General features: G+C 42.2%; 3 protein-coding genes across 13 annotated transcripts in view; 2 read left to right on the top strand and 1 right to left on the bottom strand.

Annotated features, from left to right (window-relative positions):
- TP53BP1 (tumor protein p53 binding protein 1) overlaps positions 1-2,515 on the top strand; it is a 29,188-nt gene extending 26,673 nt beyond the window's left edge. For 5 of the 9 annotated variants that reach the window (XM_062642636.1, XM_062642640.1, XM_062642644.1 and 2 more), the window contains 3 exons: positions 363-562; positions 1,382-1,527; positions 2,151-2,515. In XM_062642636.1, the coding sequence (XP_062498620.1) occupies positions 363-562; positions 1,382-1,527; positions 2,151-2,362 (558 nt within the window). In that variant the 3' untranslated portion in view covers positions 2,363-2,515. Of the gene's footprint in view, positions 1-362; positions 563-1,381; positions 1,528-2,150 lie in introns of those variants that run through there. The other 4 variants (XM_062642637.1, XM_062642641.1, XM_062642645.1 and 1 more) reach the window with 2 other exon arrangements.
- Positions 2,516-4,032: 1,517 nt separating this feature from the next.
- TUBGCP4 (tubulin gamma complex component 4) lies at positions 4,033-17,260 on the bottom strand. Of its 2 annotated transcripts, XM_062642647.1 has the most exons (18): positions 17,167-17,260; positions 16,972-17,097; positions 16,282-16,404; positions 15,660-15,713; positions 15,153-15,209; positions 14,509-14,588; positions 13,617-13,818; positions 12,686-12,851; positions 11,289-11,413; positions 10,578-10,628; positions 10,266-10,371; positions 9,861-9,968; positions 9,486-9,624; positions 8,844-9,021; positions 7,002-7,136; positions 5,725-5,841; positions 5,161-5,300; positions 4,033-4,842 (listed from the first exon to the last, which is right to left on the bottom strand). In XM_062642647.1, exons 1-18 carry the CDS (start codon positions 17,242-17,244, stop codon positions 4,830-4,832), a joined length of 1,998 nt encoding a protein of 665 aa, XP_062498631.1. In that variant the 5' UTR covers positions 17,245-17,260; the 3' UTR covers positions 4,033-4,829. The 2 variants fall into 2 exon arrangements, with proteins under 2 accessions (XP_062498631.1, XP_062498630.1); XM_062642646.1 differs by lacking the exons at positions 15,660-15,713; positions 16,282-16,404; positions 16,972-17,097; positions 17,167-17,260 and adding an exon at positions 15,324-15,651.
- A 2,020-nt stretch (positions 17,261-19,280) lies between these two features.
- The window catches only part of IQGAP1 (IQ motif containing GTPase activating protein 1), a 64,852-nt gene continuing 63,859 nt past the window's right edge, over positions 19,281-20,273 (top strand). Inside the window, exon 1 of one of the 2 annotated variants that reach the window (XM_062642654.1) lies at positions 19,281-19,308. The gene's annotated coding sequence lies outside the window, so the exon portion shown is untranslated. The other variant, XM_062642650.1, reaches the window with a different exon arrangement.

Genomic DNA, 20,273 nt, shown 5'->3' on the forward strand with positions numbered 1-20,273 from the left:
TTTAGATTTTTAACAGAGAGGGTAAATTGGTTTTGGAGCATCTTGCCTGAGGATGCAAAGTCTTCTCGAGTGACTTACTGAGTCAGACTAAACAGTGAATCTTCTGACCTGGAAGACATAATTATGATAGCAAAACTACTAGGCAGAGTTTTTGCCTGTGAACTGCACAGCTTGGAGTAGGTGACTATTAGAGGTACTCCTGATTTCAGAATCTGTTTATCTAATTCACCTTCCGTATAATATGGCTCTGAAAATTGGGTTTAATTGTTCTCTTTTGAAGTGTTTAGCAGCAGGATGACTTCTGGGTTTTTTTGCAAGCCTTGTCTCCTGCTGACGTGTCTTTCTATCTATCTCCCCTGAAGTGCAACGCAGCGTATCAGTGTCTTTTAATTGCGGATCAGCATTGTCGAACTCGGAAATACTTGTTGTGCCTTGCCAGAGGGATCCCTTGTGTGTCTCATATCTGGGTCCATGACAGCTGTCACGCTAACCAGCTTCAGAATTACCGAAATTACCTTTTGCCAGCTGGTTATAGCCTCCAGGAGCAAAAATTGCTGGAATGGTAAGTGCCAAATAACCATGATCTGAGTGCACAGACTGAGGATTTAATCAGAGTACTGAAGATGGTCCTAGTACTGCTCCCCATGCCTTCTGTTCATGTAAGAACAGCACTTCCATCTCTTTCCTTGGATTTACAGTGACCTCTAATGCCAAGGTACATTTGTGTGCCATTATCACAAAAAAAGTCTCCTGGGAAGTAAGAAAAAATGTCAGTCCCCTCATGAGGAAGGCAGAATTCAGGCCAGGCTTTCCACACACTTGGCTGACCAATCGCTCAGAAACAGGTAAAAGGGAGCACTACTACTGCAATTTCCATTTTGAAGCCAGCTTCTGCATTTTCTGTAGTCTAATCTAGTAGGTCTGTTCTGAGAACAGTTGTCAGGTCAGACTCTTTAGGCAAGGTGAAGGGTGGACAAAAGCAATCTGTAAATCTCTGTGAGATTTTGGGCAGAAGACCGAAGCCAGCCTACTCAGCCCTGTCAAAGCAGAGGCATTTTGGGTATACATATAAAAGTGGTTCAGGAATAAGGAGGAGTTTAGCCTAATTTTGAATTTAGGCTGCTGTACACACACCCCACCAGTATTGTCCACTGTTTTACTATCCATAAACAGAGGATAATTGTTCCAAGTATTTCAGGAGGGGGGTGGTAAGAAAGCAGCTTATTGTATGCAAGATACCCGAAGAATTCCCATATTCAGAGAATTTCCATTCATGTGGGAGCCAGTCAGGTAACTAAAAGAATTAGACTGTGGTCCTCAAATAAAGTCTCAGGCTACTGGATATTATTAGCAATCTGCAAATCTCTTCTTTACTCTGCAGGCATCCAAGAGAAAACCCATTCCATAACCTGAAGGTTCTCCTGGTGTCAGACCAGCAGCAGAACTTCCTGGATTTGTGGTCTGAAATTCTCATGACAGGGGGAGCAGCATCTGTTAAACAGCATTACTCAAATGCTCACAACAAAGGTACTCATTGGCCAGTGTCTTAGGTCTAGAAGTCAGGAATCCCATGCCATGGAATCCCATCCCATGTCTCCAATATAGTCTAAAACCGTTTGGGATGGTTTACAAGGCCTTTAAGCATAAAGGAAGGCAAAGTGCAGATGTTACCTCTCTGCTTGAATATAATTTAGGAGGTGACATCTAGAAGACATGCCTTCCAGAGAAGGAGATGGTGCAACAATTCAGGACACAAGCCTTAGCTTCCAAACCTATGTTGAAAGGGGAAAAGAGGCAAGGGTTGCTCCTGGACCTCCTGTAGGTCACTAGAATTGTGCTTCCTCATCCTTCTGACTTCAGCTGTCTCTCCATCTCCATATGGGAGGTAGGCCATCGTACTCACAGCCTGAGGTCAGGACTTGTGGTATCTAGTCCTGCCTGTCATGTTGGCTACTGGTTTTCTGTTAAATTTCTATCTGGACTAGAGGGAATCTTTTACTTGAAAGGTGCAGTATAGAATGTACAAGTAGAGCATGTCTTAACTTTTACAAAAGAGAATTCCCTGGCTAGGAATGAGAGGACATGGAAGAGCTTCACAGTGGTGAAACAAACTGATCTCCTGCAGCAAAGATCCTTTTTTTCCCTCACAGATCCTTGTCTTTCTTCCTGTGCAGATATTCCTTTGGGTGTTTATGATGTGGTGGTGACTGATTTTTCCTGCCCAGCTGGTGTCTTGAAGTGTGCTGAAGCTTTACGACTGCCTGTTGTCTCCCAAGAGTGGGTGATCCAGAGCCTTATTGCTGGGGAGAGAGTAGGCTACAACAAACATCCAAAATACAAACATGACTATGCCCCCCACTAAACAAAAGCTTTGCTTTGCTGTCCCACTGTTGTGCAGACTGTGTTTTAATCGGGTTTTAGATATTTGTGTAATTGGACAGTGTGCATGGATTACTGTATATAGTTTTATCTGCTGGACTTTTATGATTAAATAAATGTTCAATCTCTTGTGGTAGCTGCTGGGACTCCTCATTTATATAAACTTATTCCAGGACTTACTATTGGACAAGGCCTTGGGTGATATGGTTTAGTGGGAGGTGTCCCTGCCCATGGCAGGGGGATTGGAACTTGATGATCTTGCGGTCCTTTCCAACCCTAACTATTCTATGATTCTATGACTGTGCCTCTAAAGGCGGGCAAAGAAATGCTTACATTTCTCTGGGCTGAATAGCTCTAATACTCTGCTTCCAGTAAAGGCTAATACAAAATCAATTGTAAAGGAAGGGACAGGGGTGTTCTTAATTGGCAGCCTGTATTTAAGGAAGTGAATACCTTATGACCAAGCTCAGGGCAGCAGCACTTGTTTCTTGGAAGAACAGCACGATGTGTACTCCTCCACTTGGCTGCTGGTATTTTTAATTTCAGCAATATGTTGCTGAAGTTGCGACTTGCTCCATCCCTGGCACTGTCCAGTCTTGGGAGAGATGGTCTAGTGTGAGGCATCCCTGCACAGGCAGGGGGTTGGAACTAGATGATCTTAAGGTCTTTCTAACCCTAATTATTCTCCAATTGTGAGTGCCTGGTGAGAACTTGTAGGATAAAGGGGTATTTTGTTTTGGCTACCTTTTTTTTTTTTTCACTGTTGTGACTATATAGGTATTGACCTGCCTACTGGCACTACCTAAGAAGAGATGCAGACACAGGGACCTAGGACAACTGAACTGCTGGGAGGCTGAGGTGTAAAGAGTAAGTGCTGGGTAGCTTTGTTTATATGGTAATGGAGTAAGTCTACTTCTAAGCTGCTGCATTCACAGCCAGGCACTTATCTTGATCAACCTGCATAAAGATAAAAGCAAGAGTTCAACAGTTCTTCACTCTTTACAACCTTTTATGTTTACCCAGGCCTCCATCCAGCTTCCTTCAGAGTCTTCAGTCCCCTGCTTCAAAAATGTAAGTTTTTCTTAAGGTGTTTTTTACTTTATCATTTCCTAGCTCAGTCACCTTCTGACTGTGTTGATCTGTAAATCCCACATCCAAACTTAACCCTTTCTTAGTTTTCTAACTTTTTTCCCACAGTCACAGGATTTTAAACTCTGCATCAGGCACAGTCCAGCCACAGGCAGCTGTAGTGTACTGAAGATGACAGGCATTCTATTTGGCTGGCTGTTGTTACTGTATCTGAGAGTACATAAAGCATCCTTTTTCTCCCCAGGCACACATAACTTTCTCAAGAGCTGCAGCTTTAGATATAGTGTGAAAATAACCAACACCTTGAGGGCAAGGGTGGTCTCCTGATAGCCTCTGTGTTCAAACTGGGAAAGCTGCTACAACACCCCAGTGACAGACTGGAGGGCTCTCTTCTGCCATTCATCCAACTGGACTTTTACTGCAAGATAGTCTGTTTTAGCAAGACTAAGAAATCTTGGTAACATGCAAGAAGTTCCTGCCAAACGCTGCTTTTCATGGAACAGAATGCTGTGCCACTCTAAGCCCTTTGCACCTGGGTGCAGACACTGACAATATTCTTCATAATTGCATGACAAGATGGTTTTATTTTGGTTCAGCAGGACAGTAGCTAGTAGCATTTAGAGGTGGCATCCTGAATGTTTCTCCCCAGTTTTAGTTCGAGCTCTTTTATGCCAGCAGAGGGAGGCTTGTGTTTTAAACAAGGCAAAGCTCCTACTTTGGTCTTGATGGGCATAACGTTAGCACACAAAATGTATTATGTTTTATAGAGAAAGCATGTGACACCACTAGTGGCTCCTTTACCTATACAGATAGGCTAGAACAATGCACTGTATGAGAAGAGATTCCTAAAAACCCTGCTTTCCTCCCCCTTTCGCTCAGGCTTTTAGTGCAGTTGTTTCATTTACCTGCAAGTCTGTATTTTATTAGCAAACACTGTGTACTGTAAAGCAGTGGAACTATGAATGAAGCTATGGCTCTATTCAGAAGTCAAGAACAACAGACCACTTCCTCCATACTCCAGCTTGCAAAAGATCATAGTCCAGCTGAAGAGTCAAGACACAGTAATTCTTGTTGCTTTTTTACTTTCTGAAGAGGTACAGACTGCCTCCCTAGAAACATTTATACATACATGCAGGGCTGTAAAAAGCATGTTTTTAGTACCTTGAAAAACATGGAGTAGCTTTCTGCAGTCACAGGGCAGCCTCACAGTAAGTGGCACTTCCTGCCAATTCCTTCTGAAACAGGGCTTCACCAGCAAGAGCCAGCCACAGATTAACACTCAGTTCAGTGCAAGCTCTCCAAGGTCAGTTTCCACTGCTTAACATGGCATTGGTCACGGCCTGAAGAAAAGGTCTTGGTGCTTAAACCCCAAAACTGCAAGAGAAGGGTAGATATTAAAAATACATTATTCAAGGCACTCTCTTTATCAACCCACATCAGCATTTTTCAACCTGTGTGAACTAGCAACTAGTTCAACTTCATGCTAAAACAAACTTGATGGGGAGAAAGCATAAAAAACCCAAAAGTTAACTCATGCTGGTTTGTTACTTTTCTGTCATAGTGTTTATCAACACTTTGCTCTTAATTATTTCAGCTTCCACAATTAATAAAAATTACTTATGATCATTTAGATCACTTTGTACTTCGAGTACCTCAGGATAATGCCACAGACAACCATGAAGATATCTGTACCTGCCCAATGTTCCTCCAGCCTGGGTGTAGTATTTGTTATAATCCAAGCGTAGCAGCAGTTGAGCTAAGTCAGAATTTATCTGATGGTTCCGAACACTAGAGAGAATCTTGAAGAGAAGTGATGACTGACGACTGAATCCCTACAAATGAGAAGAAGTCAGTTCTGGGCAGGCACTCTCAAGAAAGGAAACAAGCTTTTCCTTTCTGTTCCTGCTTAAACAACCCTTTAACATCCTGAAGAAAGGTATCACTCTAAGAGAATTGATGCCTGTGTTCCAGTATAAGGTAAGCTGTCAGCCGCCATAATTATTAGCGGATAGGTATCCAAAAGGAGGAGCAGAATCACCAACTGATAACCACCTCCTTTTCTATTCCAGTAGGTTAATTTCTGTGTATTTTTTTCTGTGTATAATTAAGCATTGATTAATTAAAATCATTGCAAGTACTCATATAAAAGGTTTCAGCTTAAACTCAGTCCTGTTCTACAGCTGTTAAAGCCAATATGACTACTTAGGCAAATGTCTGCATGGCAGAAGGAACAGGTCCAGATAACCACAGATTCACCTTCACCAAAATACTGAGTTGTGCAGCTCCCCGTTCATCCAGTGGGCCCAGATTCTGACTGACCAGAGAACAAAAACTATGACAAAGATCCAGAATTTCATTTAAGCAGTGGAAAACCTGCAAGGGATAAAAGTACAACAGAAGTTGTAATGTAAGTTTAAATAGAGGTCAAACCCAGAAAAAGCTGTTCTTAGTATCTGAAAAGTCGCAGCATTCATAATTAAGTTATTGCTGATACCGTATTTTCCAATCGGTAAGGAAGACGTTAGAGCACCTGTAACATTTTTGGAAGGTTTTATATGGAGAAGGATTATTTATGATGCTGCATCTTCCCCTCCCACCCCAACCTTTTGCAGACATTACCAGGATAACAATGGCATAAGCACTAAGATTATAATAAGATTTATATGTCTATATAAGATATAGACACAGGAATTGAACACTGGCTTCCCTATCCAGCCCACAGGCCTTCACTGCAGCTTCAGGATTGAGAAGCAAGAACAAAGCACAGCCAGAGCTGTGGGTCAAGGCTTTGGTTTCACTTTCACAAAACTTTTTATCAGTTGATCAAGGTAACTTACATTCAAGAGAGTAAGAAAGCCCAAATGGCTCACAGATCTAACTACTGGAACGCTTCAAAGTTCCAGACTCATTAATGAGTATTCTGCCACCTTCATGCCACAGCCTGAGAGCAAAATGAACCACACAAGATCTCAGGTACTGTTGTGTTTCACTGATAACAACCTTATTTGGGAATGTGTTTGTGAGACTACACGTTTAATAAAAGTACTAGCACCACTGTAACATATTTTTACTAAAATAACAATTAAAAAATACCCTTAAAGTCATCTCAGGAACATCTCAACTATTTTTATTCTAGTGTGAGAGAGAGGGAATTTTTCCTAATCTAATGCATTTCAGAATGAGCCCCTTGGGAATGCAGTTCTCAGCTTTATGCTTGGAACTTCTTTAATAAAATTACTTGTCAGAAAAATAGAGCAACAAAAGGTCCAGTTACTAAGGTTAACTGAATAATGGGACATCTTGATTTAAAATGCCTAGGAAGGCATCCACCTTCAGCAACTGTAAATTAAAATATTGCAATTCAATTATCTGTTCTAGTTTATACCTGCTTTATTTCTAAATGCTGTATTTCTCTGCAGGAGGCTATCAACAATCTGTTTAAAAAAAGATGGTTTGTTATTCCTGTTCAAAAGGCATGTTTCTTAGGGCAGTTGGAGAATTTGTAGAAAAAGGTGGAATCAAGACCTACTTACAGGTTTTAGGAGGATGAAAGACTGAGCCAACAGATTACTTAAGAAATGATCATGAGCCAATCGTATACTCTCAAAATCTCGTGTGGCATTTATCTGCTGCAGCAGCTGTGAGAACTGAGATTCCAGTACATCCACCTGGTATGTAAAAAAATCTCATTAGTATCTTGAGGAATGGGAGTACTTCAGATCAGACAGTAGTTTTGTGTAAGAAACTTGGCTTTCCTTATTGGAAATTTGGTCCTACACCTGGGTCGGAGCAATCCCAGGCACAGCTGCAGGTTGGGCAGAGAAGAGATTCAGAGCAGCCCTGCAGAGAAGGACTTGGGGGTGTTGGTTGATGAGAAAATGAACATGAGCCAGCTTCAGTGTGCGCTTGCAGCCCAGAAAGCAACCGTATCCTGGGCTGCATCAAAAGGAGTGTGACCAGCAGGTCGAAGGAGGTGATCCTGCCCCTCTATTCTGCTCTTGTGAGACCTCACTTGGAGTATTGTGTGCAGTTCTGGTGTCCTCAACATAAAAAGGACATGGAACTGTTGGAACAAGTCCAGAGGAGGCCACGAGGATGATCAGGGACTGGAGCACCTCCTGTATGAAGACAGGCTGAGGAAGTTGGGGCTGTTCAGCCTGGAGAAGAGAAGGCTGCATGGAGACCTCAGAGCAGCTTCCAGTATCTGAAGGGGGCCTATAGGGATGCTGGGGCTGGGCTGTTCATTAGGGGCTGTAGTGACAGGACAAGGGGTAACGGGTTAAAACTGAAACAGGGGAAGTTTAGATTGGATATAAGGAAGAAGTTCTTTACTGTAAGGGTGGTGAGGCACTGGAATGGGTTGCCCAGGGAGGTTGTGAATGCTCCATCCCTGGCAGTGTTCAAGACCAGGCTGGACGAGGCCTTGGGTGATATGATTTAGTGTAAGGTGTCCCTGCCCACAGCAGGGGGGTTGGAACTGGATGATCTTAAGGTCCTTTCCAACCGTAATGATTCTATGATTCTATGAAATTTCCTTATTGCTGTTCTTATGCTAGAGGCTGAGGATCACCTCTCTGTGTCCTGAATGGAGTATTATATACAACAGTAGCACATTAAAGGGGGGGCCCAAACAATTTTGACGCCTACGTATTATCTAAATAGAAAGAGGTCACATTCTTTAAGATAAAGTATTGAAAAAATGTATAGCTAGCATGTAAATAAAGGTACTTGATGGTAGTAATCTCTGAATTTTACACTGAGAGATACCATCTGGAATCTCCTGACAAAGGCTGCAGTGCAATAGCTCAGTGGGATTACTCTGAATAATATAGGAAGCTGGGCCCCTCAATTCAGCTGTTATGGCTGTTAACAAAATGATACCTAATTCTCAGAAAATCACGCTAGTATTAACAGCTGTTTACATTTGAAAATATTTTTTTTTTTTTTAAACTTCAAATGGTCAGAATGGGGCTTTTTAATTCTTAAAACCGAACAACCAAAAAACCCACACAGCATTTGTTATTTAACTCAAACTGGAGTTCACTGAAGGGGGCAAGGAAAGAAGCCAGGATGGTATCTTAACAATGTTACTTCAGAGATGACTGTGGCTTCTCACAAATGTTTAGCAGCAGCAGTAGAGGGCCCAAACTCCCGCACTTCCAGAAAAACTCAGTGATTCACAAATCCAAAGACTATAATTGTAGCACTAAATCTGGGAACTCAGAGAAAGTTCTAGAGTTGTTCAAAGGGAAATCCCAATTTCCTTAAGCTACAAAGAATCTGAAATTTGAAAGACAGGGCTTCCGTGCTCACTCCAGGCATTTCTGACTGTTCCTGATTAACTGATACAGTTTTCCTTTCTCTATAATCCTGACCTGCAGGTAATACTGAAGATTGTCCACAAGAAAAGCCATGTGATCCCTCAGACGCCATTTGATGGCATCAGTTCTGTTAGATTTCAGGTGTTTGCGCTGCATCTGGAGAGCCCAGCAGTGCTGTAGCTCAGCCTGGACTCGTCGCACACTCAGCAGGTATTTGAATACAACATTGTACCTACAGCCAAAAAACACAAAGTTGTTCAAGATTAAAATCTTCCTTGGGTGCAGATACTGGAGCAGGTAACAATGCAGGACTAGAAAAAGAAACAAGGTGGCTGCCAGCCAACAGGACAGATCAGGTCATGGCCCATCTCAGAGTAACAGATTTCTGTTTCTGTTGATTACTGACCCCAAAACCACAAAGTTAATTTCACCATAAGGAGGGAAGAGCTGACACTGTTTTGTCAAAGTAGCACTGTTCACAAACTCTGTTAGCATCTTGGAGGTCTCACTGTCATTACAAGTACTCTCAATATGTGTAAGTAGAAAGAATCATCTTAAAGTTTCAAAGAGCAAGACAAAAGTACTGTAGCTCTACCTTTCTCTCCATAGAGAAGAAGAAGACCCACAACACATTAGTAAGTGCCTGAGATCAGGAAACCTGTAGCTGAAGATATAAAGACCATACCTAGTACTTACTTCTCCAGAACAGCAGGAGTAAAGAGAATGTGCAGTGGCCATTGAACTTTGTAAGAAAGGCCCAGAGCTGCCCATCCAGATGGAGGGGCTTCACGTGGAGATAACTCCCGGGAAGGCCCTTCACGAGTCTGAGAAGTATCTGAAAACAAATGAGGTGCTGAATTAAGTCATCTTCTTAGTCAAGACAACCATGGCAAGGAAGAAAAGGAGAAAGAACAGAATTTCTTCTTAAGAGACAAAGCAAGCTAGGCCATCACATGTAACTGCAAAAGGAACAAAACATTTCTTTAACTTCAGAGAAAGATAAGTAATAGGAGTTGAAAACAAGGTCATCATCTCCTCTCGTAACTCACTACTAAAAAAGCAAGCAGATACCTTTATGTTCCTTTCCATGATATTCAATGGTTAAGTGAAGCAGAGGAAGAAGGTTGTCATCATCTAACAGCACTTTATGAGCAGACTGCTGAAATGCAACGTTGACATCTAACAAAGAAAGAGCAGATACCACACAAGATGATGCAGCTAGTGCTAATGTTGCATTAATTATTTATGCTCAACCATAAAAGGCAACACTGACATGCTATTTTCACTAGTTTCAAATATGGAGAGAAACCTGCCATCTGAAAGTCTGAGATGTTTACAAGTGCTCTCTTTTTTCAAAACTAATGACAACATCTAGAGGATAAGATAGAGCTTTAGAGCTTTTCTGTACTAATGACTAACCATTTTCCTGTTATACCACAGCAAAGACAGCTCAGTAAACAAGTAAGTAACACTCACCATGTTCAGTTACAGCTGTAGGTGGTGTTTTTAACATGTGCTGTGCAGTGTCAATGAAGGCCTGAAATAGTTCGCCTCTTCCCAAAAGGTAAAAATCTTTTATAATCTGTGGAGATAATTTTTTTTTTATATAAGCATATAAAAACCTGAACGGAAATATTAAGCACCCTAGCTGATAGCATCTGTTTCACTATTGCCTGGACAACTTCTGCCATTTCAAAACATAGCTGGAGAGCTCTGAATTTCATCCAGTACCCAAAAAGAAAGAAAGGATAAGCTGCTTTAGCAAAAACAAGCTAGCAGTTACATTACCTTTAGTTGTCCTAGTAAATCTGATTCTTCCACCATCAGTTTCCAAAGATGCTAGTGAAGAAACAAAAAAAAAACAGAAGAAACCTCACCTCAGATTTATCTGAACCCATTCAGTGAGAGCAGTAGCTGTCTTAAAATACTTGAGATGCATACAAAACAGCACCTATGTAATGCACAAGAGAACACACTAAGAATCCTGTGCATGAGCAGTCCATGCTAGCAGTTAGAATACTCTTGATGTATTCCAGCAAAAAACCCTGCCTAAGAAATATGAAGGCCCGTGACAAAAAAAATAACCAAATTCTGATGAAATCAGTTTCACCCCAGCTTTGTTCCCCACTTCTCTTGCCTCCCCACCTTCTCAGGTTCCTATCCCAAATGAGAGAAATGCTAAAAATTGCCAAAGCAAAGAATTTGACCAGTGAGATAGCATCTATCATGCTGAAAGCATGATGAAAAGTTCTGAAGTCATTTGACTTCTTTCCCCCATGAAAGTACACAGTGTTTGTTAATGTCCTTTAGTCGTTAGGATTTGGGGAAACACGAAGCTCTAAGCCCAGTAAGAACATGAAATTTACCTGCAGCTTTCCACAGTTGTTCAGTCACCCTTTCTAAAGAGCCCCCCCCCCATCCCAGCCATTCACAAATCTGAACCACTTCTCAGCTTGTGTAGTAGTTATCTTCCTACTGCTGTAGTAGCGGGAACCTCACCTCAGCAACAGTGCTCCGTATCCAGTCAACCACCGATTCAAAGTCCACCAAACTAAAGAGCGGTTGCTGCTTGAGTCGATGTAGCTCTGCTGCAAAAGTGTCCTCCTGGTTTTTTAGGATGGAGCCTGGGCAGCAATGAGAAAAGTGTTTTGGACAATGAAAAGGAATACCATTTGGAGAAGTGCAGACCACTTCCAGCACCGTGGGCAGAAAGACTTCAGGCAGCATCATCTCAGGTCTGGTGGGAAATGTGAAGTTGAGGAGGCCTCAAAGTACAAGTATCAAGCTACAAGATTACTACTGCAAGTACAGTTACAGTATAGACATTTGCCATGGCAGTGCTGTGGTATCAGCAAAAAACCCAAGTATTTTCTATGTAAATGATTTCCACTTGCAGCCCTTTTTTTCTAGAACTGATCTAGTTCTTTGAACCACAACTTTTTTGCCATATTAAGCAGTTAGTTTGGTTCTGCACCTACCCCCACCCCTTTCAAATCTATCTACTGCTTGAACTTGGGGATTTATTAACTTTTTTTAAACCAGCTAATCTAGAAGATTCTTTTCAACTCACTTCTTTGCAAGAAAACCTTTTGTAGGGTTTTCTATGGAGGACTTACACGTGATGCTGCATCTTTCCCTCCCACCCCCAACCTTTTGCAGACATTACCAGGAAAACAGTGATTGGCATAAGCACTAAGGTTATAATAAGACTTATATGACCATATAAGATATAGATACAGGCAAAGAAAGGCCTTTTCTTGCCTTACAAAAGGCAAGAAAATAGTCCAATTTAATTGGTCCATTGTTCTCTGCAATGTCACTCAACTCACCACAGTAGTACTCCCCAAATGGTATAGGAATATATTTGAAGACCATCTCCAGTGTAAACTTCTCAGGCATCAGCTGGAACTGCCTCTCTCTTTCTGTCTTAAAGAAGAATCTTACTCATTTGTTTTCCACTGCAAGGTGGTTCCAAAGGTTGCTATGAATCTCATGTTTGTGGATGCATTTTAATCCTATGACACCATTTTGCAACTTACACACTCAGAGCAAGATGTGCCCTTGTGTCTGTCTGCACCTGTCAGGGATGAGGATTGCAAGCTGAAAAGAAAACATGACTTTATTCATCCAAAGCAAATCACACGGTGACTCGCTGCTGTGAACTTTGCGACTGTGTTTGGAAAGTATTATTAGTTACTCATCCTGTTCTTATACTGCTCCCTTGGAATCAGTCAGAACACTGGGACCACTGCCTGTCCAGGCACAACCATCTGTATGTTCTGAAGAGTATCAGCCAATAGTCAGTGACTGTTGAGGAATTTGCTAATATAGCATTGTGGAATGTACTTGTCAGTCACTCATAACTGAGCAAAGGACACAAAAAAGATGTTCCTTACCTTTTCTGGTCAGGTTAACATTTTGATTCTCAAACATCTGTACAGATTCTCCCACAAAAAGGATTTTCTCAGCAACCCGCACAGGAATGTATGAGGGCAGCATTTCTACTCGCAGAGAAAACTGTTTTAGAGATGGAGCTAACATGTTCTCCTCCTCAATCAAGCGCTGTCAGAGACCCCATGGAAAAAAAAACAACAAACAAAAACAAATGAAAAAACCAACCAAACAAAACCCAACCAAAGCAACAAAAAAACCACCACAAAACAAAAACCAAAAATGTGTAAGATTACTCAATTAAGCTGCTTTGCACAAGGACATTTTAATGATATGCCATTTATGTGAGGATCTACTGCATTTCCCCACTACAGTGGCAGGTCGCTCCCTAAATTCACACTCTGGACATATTCTTAGCAGCCTGTTGACTCTCACAAAGCACATTTTTCTCCAGTAATGTCATGACCATGTTAGGTGACATATGCACAACAAACGCTTGTGCAAGAAAGGTACCTGACCCAGCTGCCAGTAGGGTGCAAAACAAGTCAACACCCAAGCTCTCCACAACCTTCCCCTTGCAATTGCTCATACTACCACCTGTGCCTGTTTTGAGCAGATCAGAGTGTTTGCTGTAAGGAATCAGAAAAGAGCCAGTCAAGAGCAGGGTGAATACAGCAGTTCCAATTAACAGATAACAGTATCACAGATTCCACCCATAGGGCTTCCTTTCTAAGATTATGCAATGGTGCCAAATGGTATGTCTCTGTCCTTTATGCCTAAATGTGACCTGTTACAACATTCTTTTGATTTCCCATCCTACCAGCTCTCAATATATGTCCAGTCCAGCATAGCTCACACTGAAGCAAAAGACAATGTATTTTTCTTCTTTTGTGCCCTAGGAATCAAAGGATGCCAAGCTATGACTTGCAGTCTTACCAAGTCCTGCAGTTCTCGTAGCTGTTTTCCTGTAAGGCCCCCAATTCCTAGGTCATCATCATCTTCTTCAGGTTGGCTAGGGACATTCCCAGAAGAGGGGCCCTGTTTGATAAAAAACTCTTCATGTTGATCTAGTAGCAATCCATGCAGCATCCAGGCAGAGAGCTGCTTATACATGACTCCATGACACACAGCCAGGATCCTGAAGTCAAAAGCAGCACAGTGAGGCTTTTCCACACAGAAATCAAGAAACCATTATACATCATTCTGGAAGGTCCAGTCAGGCATTATGGCAATGCTAAGTGGCTAATGTGGAATTTTTTTTTCTTTTCTTGGAGGAAGGTGGACCAATCACTTGCAAAACTAAACTAACATATGCTCTGAATATGCGGCTTTTCCACAGAGGTCTGCTAGCACAACAGATGTCTAAGTAAGCTTGCAGTGGCTTTCCAGTCCTGCAGTTTCTACTCAATTACCATTTCAGCATGAACACAAATTACCTTTTAACTAGTCCAGCTTTCTCCCCAAGGACATACAAACCTAGCAAAACTGTTTTTTTAAGCATCAAAACACAGTAATAAGTCTACCATATGCAAACCAGTTCATGTAGACCTCCAAAGAAGAAAAAAACATAGGATACTAACCTTCCTCAGCCTTAAGTCCAAAGTATGGAGAAAGCCTTAATTCCTGTCAGAAGTCTGCTTTAGATATAAAATAGGGACTATGACAGTTTTCACTGCATGCTACTCCTACTTTTATATCATGCAAGCCTGTTCTGCATGTATCTTACTGTATCTTAAATTATTTTACTGTTTTTACAAGATAAAACACTTTTACACTAACTCCAGTTACTACAGAAGAATGAAGTAACAACTTTATTGTATCTACATACTTTTCAAGAGCACTGCGAACAGGAGGCAGCCCCCCACAGCTGTGTTTGTGGACTGTCTCCAATATCTGACATCCATGAATCTGCGGAAAGAAAACATGGTTAGACTAGGTCTGTTATTTCAATTTGTACTGACCTTTTCAGACATTTAAACACTGTGCTTTCTGCTAACAGGAAAATGCCATAACAAGCTGCACAAGTCTTACAGAAAGAAAGATGTAACACACTCCATGTAGTGAAGAATGAGGCCTGCTATGTGTGGTTCTACATCCAAGCTTCTCTGAAGAATTTCCTTTAACAAAAAACTGATTATCTGTGGATTGGAAACATCAGCTCTGCTTCCCCTCTCCCCCCCAATGACAGTGGGAGAAAACACTCAGAGAATAAGTTGCATCCAGCAGCATCTCGTGCTGTGAAGTGTACTGTGATTCAAGTCATCAAAGACCACACTGATAATAAAGTCAGATCCAGGGCAAATGGATTTGCAAAATAGTTATTCAGTACTTATACAACAGTACTGGGAATACAGCATCCATTACTGAAACCACATTCTTTCCTAGCATTAAAGGTCTGTAGTGGGGGCAGCAAGAACTTTATCAGCTAAAGAGGAAACTTGTCAAGAGAAATTAGCTACAGTTTCACTGTACCTTCTGAGTCTTGATCTGTTCCACCATGACCATCACGGAGGGGAAGAGTAACTGAAACTGCAGAACAAGGAACAAAATATTGAATTAGGTTGCTATGCAAGGGAGAGAGAAAAACTACACTTGAGTAAGTGTGGACAGCAGCTAATTACAATAATTTAATGAAACTATTATCTGTCTTTCTCCACAAATTAGAAACATGACATGAGAATCTTTAGGAAGTATGTTCTCCCTCCACTGGACTGAGATTCATGAAGTTACCACATTTCAGCTGAGGTTCAGGCTAAACACAAGCGGTGAGAAATATGTGAGGGACAAGGTGGAAGGCCTAAGCTTTGTATCAAAGTGCAGGTGATCCTCTGAGCACGATTAAGGGACTACAAATGTAGAGGTGTTAAAAATAAATAGCACAACATGACAGACTAACCTTTATTTATTCTACCCACTTGTTAGACTCCAGGAGTGATAAGAGTAACTGGAGAGCACTACCTGTTTATTAATATGACATACCTGGTCCAAGGAGTAATTAACATGTGAGACGGAAAGATGAGGGTCAGCCAGAAACTGCAAGAACAACAACGCAATTAATGAAAATCAAAATCAGGTATGGATAAGTAAAAAAAGCACGTTTGCCTCTTATTCCAAATCTTCCATTCCCACAGCTTCCCCCTCTTCCTTCCCTGCCCCCCCCCCCCCCCCCCAATTTTGGGCTATGTCCTATTTTAGGGTATAACAACCACCGCATGGTAACAGTACCCAAGATACTACAGCTACTAATCTAGTGAAAATTAATCTAAACCTTTACAACAGATACTACAGCTACTAATCTAGTGAAAATTAATCTAAACCTTTACAACAGACAACAGAAGTCACAGTAGTCTGAGGCAGCAGTGGGCTCTGAGGCAGATGGGGCACTTACTGAATTGAAGCTAGAGGGAGCTTAACATTTATTAGAATGAAGAGTCATTTATAATAGCATCTCACAGGAATAATTTGCAAGACATTCCTGATTAGGAAAGGAAAACACTGTCTCTTTAGCTGCTACTAGTTGGCATATTAATTGCAGAAATGACAACTTCCCACAACCTGTCAGCAGCAGGGCAGCATCTTTTTCCCAGTCTCTCTCCTTTACCTCTTGTTCTAGGTCAAGTAGTGCCTGTCGATAAGGCTGCAGCACTGAATCAAGACCTGTGCAGAAGGCTCGCAAATAAATGCCATGTAACCCACTCTGGTTTTGCTGAGATGGATGATGGTCCTGAAACCAAACAATAACATCTACATCAGCTCCCCAGTGCAGGTTTAAAGAGTAATGGTGTTGCTGTGCAATGTTTCAGCAGCAGCCAGTAGTTCTAAGCACGCTGGATTGCACCTCAGCCCACCAGAAAGAGCCCAGAAAAACAAAACAGAAGTTTGCCACAAAGACAGCTTGAGCAGAATTATTTTGGGTTCTTCTATGGGCAGATGCAAGTGCTGGGATCCACTCGTAACTTCTTTGTACCCAAGCACGCTTCTTGGATCTCAAACCTCCGCACAAACCATGAGGAAGACTCACTACAACACAGGGGTGAGCATTCTGTACAGTTCACAAACGCCTGTGACTAGAATTTAGGCACTGGTCACTGCAGATTCCTGCACTGACCAGAAACCGTTACGTTTTGCCTCCCCAGGGAGGAGAGCTTGCATCTGGGCCGCCCTCCGCCGCTCTGCGGCCCCCCTTAGTCACACCGCACGGAGCTCGCTGCGGGACACTCGAGTGCCGGGGACAGCCCGGCCGGACCGGCTGCAGCCGGGGAAACACAGCGGAGCGCTGCGGCGGTCCCACCTGCTGTACGTGCCCCGTGTACTGCTCCACGAACTCGGCGAAGCGGATGTAGTCGGTGCCGAGGCGGCAGAGCCGGTTCAGGACGCTGGTCTCGCTGGGGTGCAGGAACGGCAGCTCCTGGGACACCTGCGCAGGGAAACATCGATGAGGGCAGCGGAATGGAGCGGCGGGTTCCGGGTCCGCCTCTGCCCGTACCTGCAGGCCACCGCGCTTGCTCCACGTGAAGGCCGCCCCCGGGTACCCGCTCAGCGCCAGCAGCAGCTCGTGGATCATCCTGCAGCGCAGCGCAGCGCAGCGCAGCGCCGCGCGGGCTACTGGGAGATGCGCAAGGGCCGTCGGGAAAGGCAAAGGCAGGGCCTGACCCTCCGCGGGGCGGCCGCGTTGCGAGGGGCCGCTCCGCTCCGCCCCGGTCCGCCCCGTCCCTCCCCGAGTACTGGAGCCGTCACCTTCGTCGCTCTTGGGGTGTGTTGGTGTTTGCTTGCTGTGGGGCGACGGTTGGTAACGTGTGTGGTCGTGATGGTAGGTGCCGGACTGGAAGGGCTCTTCCCAAAGCAGCAAATCCGTAACTTGCTCGGGGGCGTTTTTAGCTTGGTATTCCTGAGAGGGTTTCTTTATCAGTTTCTCATATTATTTGTCAGTGCTGTAGGGGTAAAGTCCCTTCCGACAAAAACTATTCTGTGATTTATCAGTGCCAGTCTTGCCTTTTGCCATTTATTATATGTTGCTTTCCTTCACTTTGTTTCTCGGTATTCTCTTAGTCAAAGCTGTCTGCTTTCAAAGTTGTTATCTAATAAACCAACTTAAGAAAAAAAAAGTTATCTAATAAACCAGCTTTTAGCAATCTCATGTTAATTTTCCTAATTTTGGCAGTGTTTTTCTTCATGTGCATATTTACTCTTCTTCATTTAGAAGAAATTAGTGTTAAGTGTTGTAATGTGTCAACTCTCCGTTTTAAATGTGTATTTGGTTCATGATCAGCTTGTAACAATGAGGTCTGAAATGCAGGAAGAGCAACTTCTGTTGCATTCTTACAGGGATGAATATGTTCCTAGTATGTTGCCCCATTTTTTAAAGATGTTTTAGTACAGTCTCCAACATATTTGCATTTGATTTCTACAACTATGTTTATGTGTAACTTCAGAGCCCCAACAGTATCATTCTATCATATATCAGTATAATAAAACTGTTCATTTTCTATTGATGAAGCATCTGTTGCCTGGGTAAAGATTGAGGAATTTGTCTAGTATTTGTTGTTCATCATTGACATGAATATCACAATACACAATTGGGCCAGGAAGGCTATATGCCGGTTCTGCTTCTAGGCAGCTGCACTTGAGGTTTAGCACTGTTGGCTTCAGTCTTGCAGTACTAAAGTTCATGGCAGTCCTTACCTTGTTTGTAAAAGGCTTTGGTTCAGTCCCACGCTGCTGGCCAAACAGGTGGGCTTTGATTAATGCTGAATTTAAATACCCTTTTCAGATGAAGCTAAGCATGCTACAGGTATCTTATAGGTAGTTAAATATGTAGTAATGGCTCAATAATTAACCAAAAAATGTTTACTCTCTAAACACTATATGCATAATTTAATGGTGTCTTTGTACAGTACTGTTAATGTAATGCTTTTATTAGAATAAATACATACTACATACTTAATCTGTTAGAGAAATCTTGAATCTAAACACAGTTGTCTTCTACAGCTAGAAACTGAGCTTACAGCAGCATTCCTTCACGAAAAGTGGAAAATCCCAAGAGCCTTCCCTGACAACAGGGCAAGAGTAAGCAGTGTGTAAAATTTATTAGAGCAGAAGGAACTTCCCTTTATCAAAGGTGGGGGTTATGGGGGAGCTAATTTTTTTGGAAGGCAGTGAATTGTGGGAAGTGAATCACACTAGGGATAAGATTACAATTAACCATGAAAGCAATTTAAATAAAGACACAATAGCTTTTTCATCATTGAAGCCCTGCTTTAGTGGTGAAAGTTATGGGTTTGATGTAGAGTATTTGGTATGTGGCTGCTATTGCAAAATTGGTCAGATGTGTCTTTGCTGTACAGTCTGTAAATCTGGCTCATCCCCACTTGCTTGCTTCCAGCTAAATACTGTAGTCTGCTCAGGACTTAAATTACTTTATTGGTTCTGCAAGTGTCTCTTTAGGTAGCCTACAAGGGAACAAATGGAGAAAACAAACCAGCATTACAAAGTGGATAAAAAAACAGGGAGTAAGTGTCAGAGACAGAATGAATCTTCAATTGCCCATTTTTTTTGTTTTGTTCTGTTTTTCTAGGTGGCTGTGGGGCTTCGTTGGACCTTACAGATCCTTCAGGAGAAACTGTACCTGGTGTGTGGTGAAAAGTGCAGAGTTTTCTAGTTCAAGAAGCCTTTTGGACAGTACAGAGCTTGCCTATGTCATGAGGCAGGAAGGAGAGGATTTTATCATGGTCACACAGCATGTGGAGATGCTAAGTCACCTTCAGAGAGTAAGTTAGTTCAAACAGGCTGTTCCAGTGGCCTGTTGCTGTCGCTTAGGATCATGTCATGACTATCAGCAGAACTGGGTAAGGATTGGGATCAGGGCTGTGGGAGTACTCTGAGCTAGCTCTGAGAGTACAGTCATGTGCTCGCACCGAGGCACTTGTGACGGTGTTTGTGTGCATGTCTCTGTTTCTTGTAAGATCATGTCAGTAACTTGTCTCATTTGACCACTATGATTTTGATCTAATGCTTGGAGCCAAAAGGCAACTTTTGCTATTGGCAGTCCATTGCCTAACATGCAACCAATACACAAAATGGTATAATCTAGTATATGAAGGATTAGACTATTTTTTATATATACACACACATATATTTTCAATATATTTCATATATTTTTCAATCTGGATTGCTACAGGACGTTCTGACCCTGTAGGCACAGAACATGTAATTAAACCAGGTAATTGGAGGATTAGAGAAGATTGAAAATTAATAGGGGTCTGAAACTTATTACAGACATAGAGGATAAGAGTTAAACTTACCTGGGATAAATGGGGTCTAAAGGGAAAGGTCATGATTGACTGTACATGATTTAGTTTCAAAAAATAGTGTTAGGAAAAAATTATTAATAAGAATGAGGTAGATCATCAGAATGAAAGATGCTAAGATGCAGAGTTGCAATAGAGATGTTATTCAGCTCTCCAAGAGTTTCATTTGTGCTACAGAAAGAATAAGTGACAGCTTGGAATTTTTGGTGTTAAAGGGGACATAGAGTAGATCCTACTCCATCTTCAGGCTTTGTTTTCCAGAAATGAGGACGCATATGAACAATTA

The sequence above is a fragment of the Pezoporus occidentalis genome, unplaced genomic scaffold (genome assembly GCF_034315485.1).
Source record: "Pezoporus occidentalis ecotype Australia unplaced genomic scaffold, CSIRO_AGI_Poc_V1 ctg72, whole genome shotgun sequence".
Classification (NCBI taxonomy): Eukaryota; Metazoa; Chordata; class Aves; order Psittaciformes; family Psittacidae; genus Pezoporus; species Pezoporus occidentalis.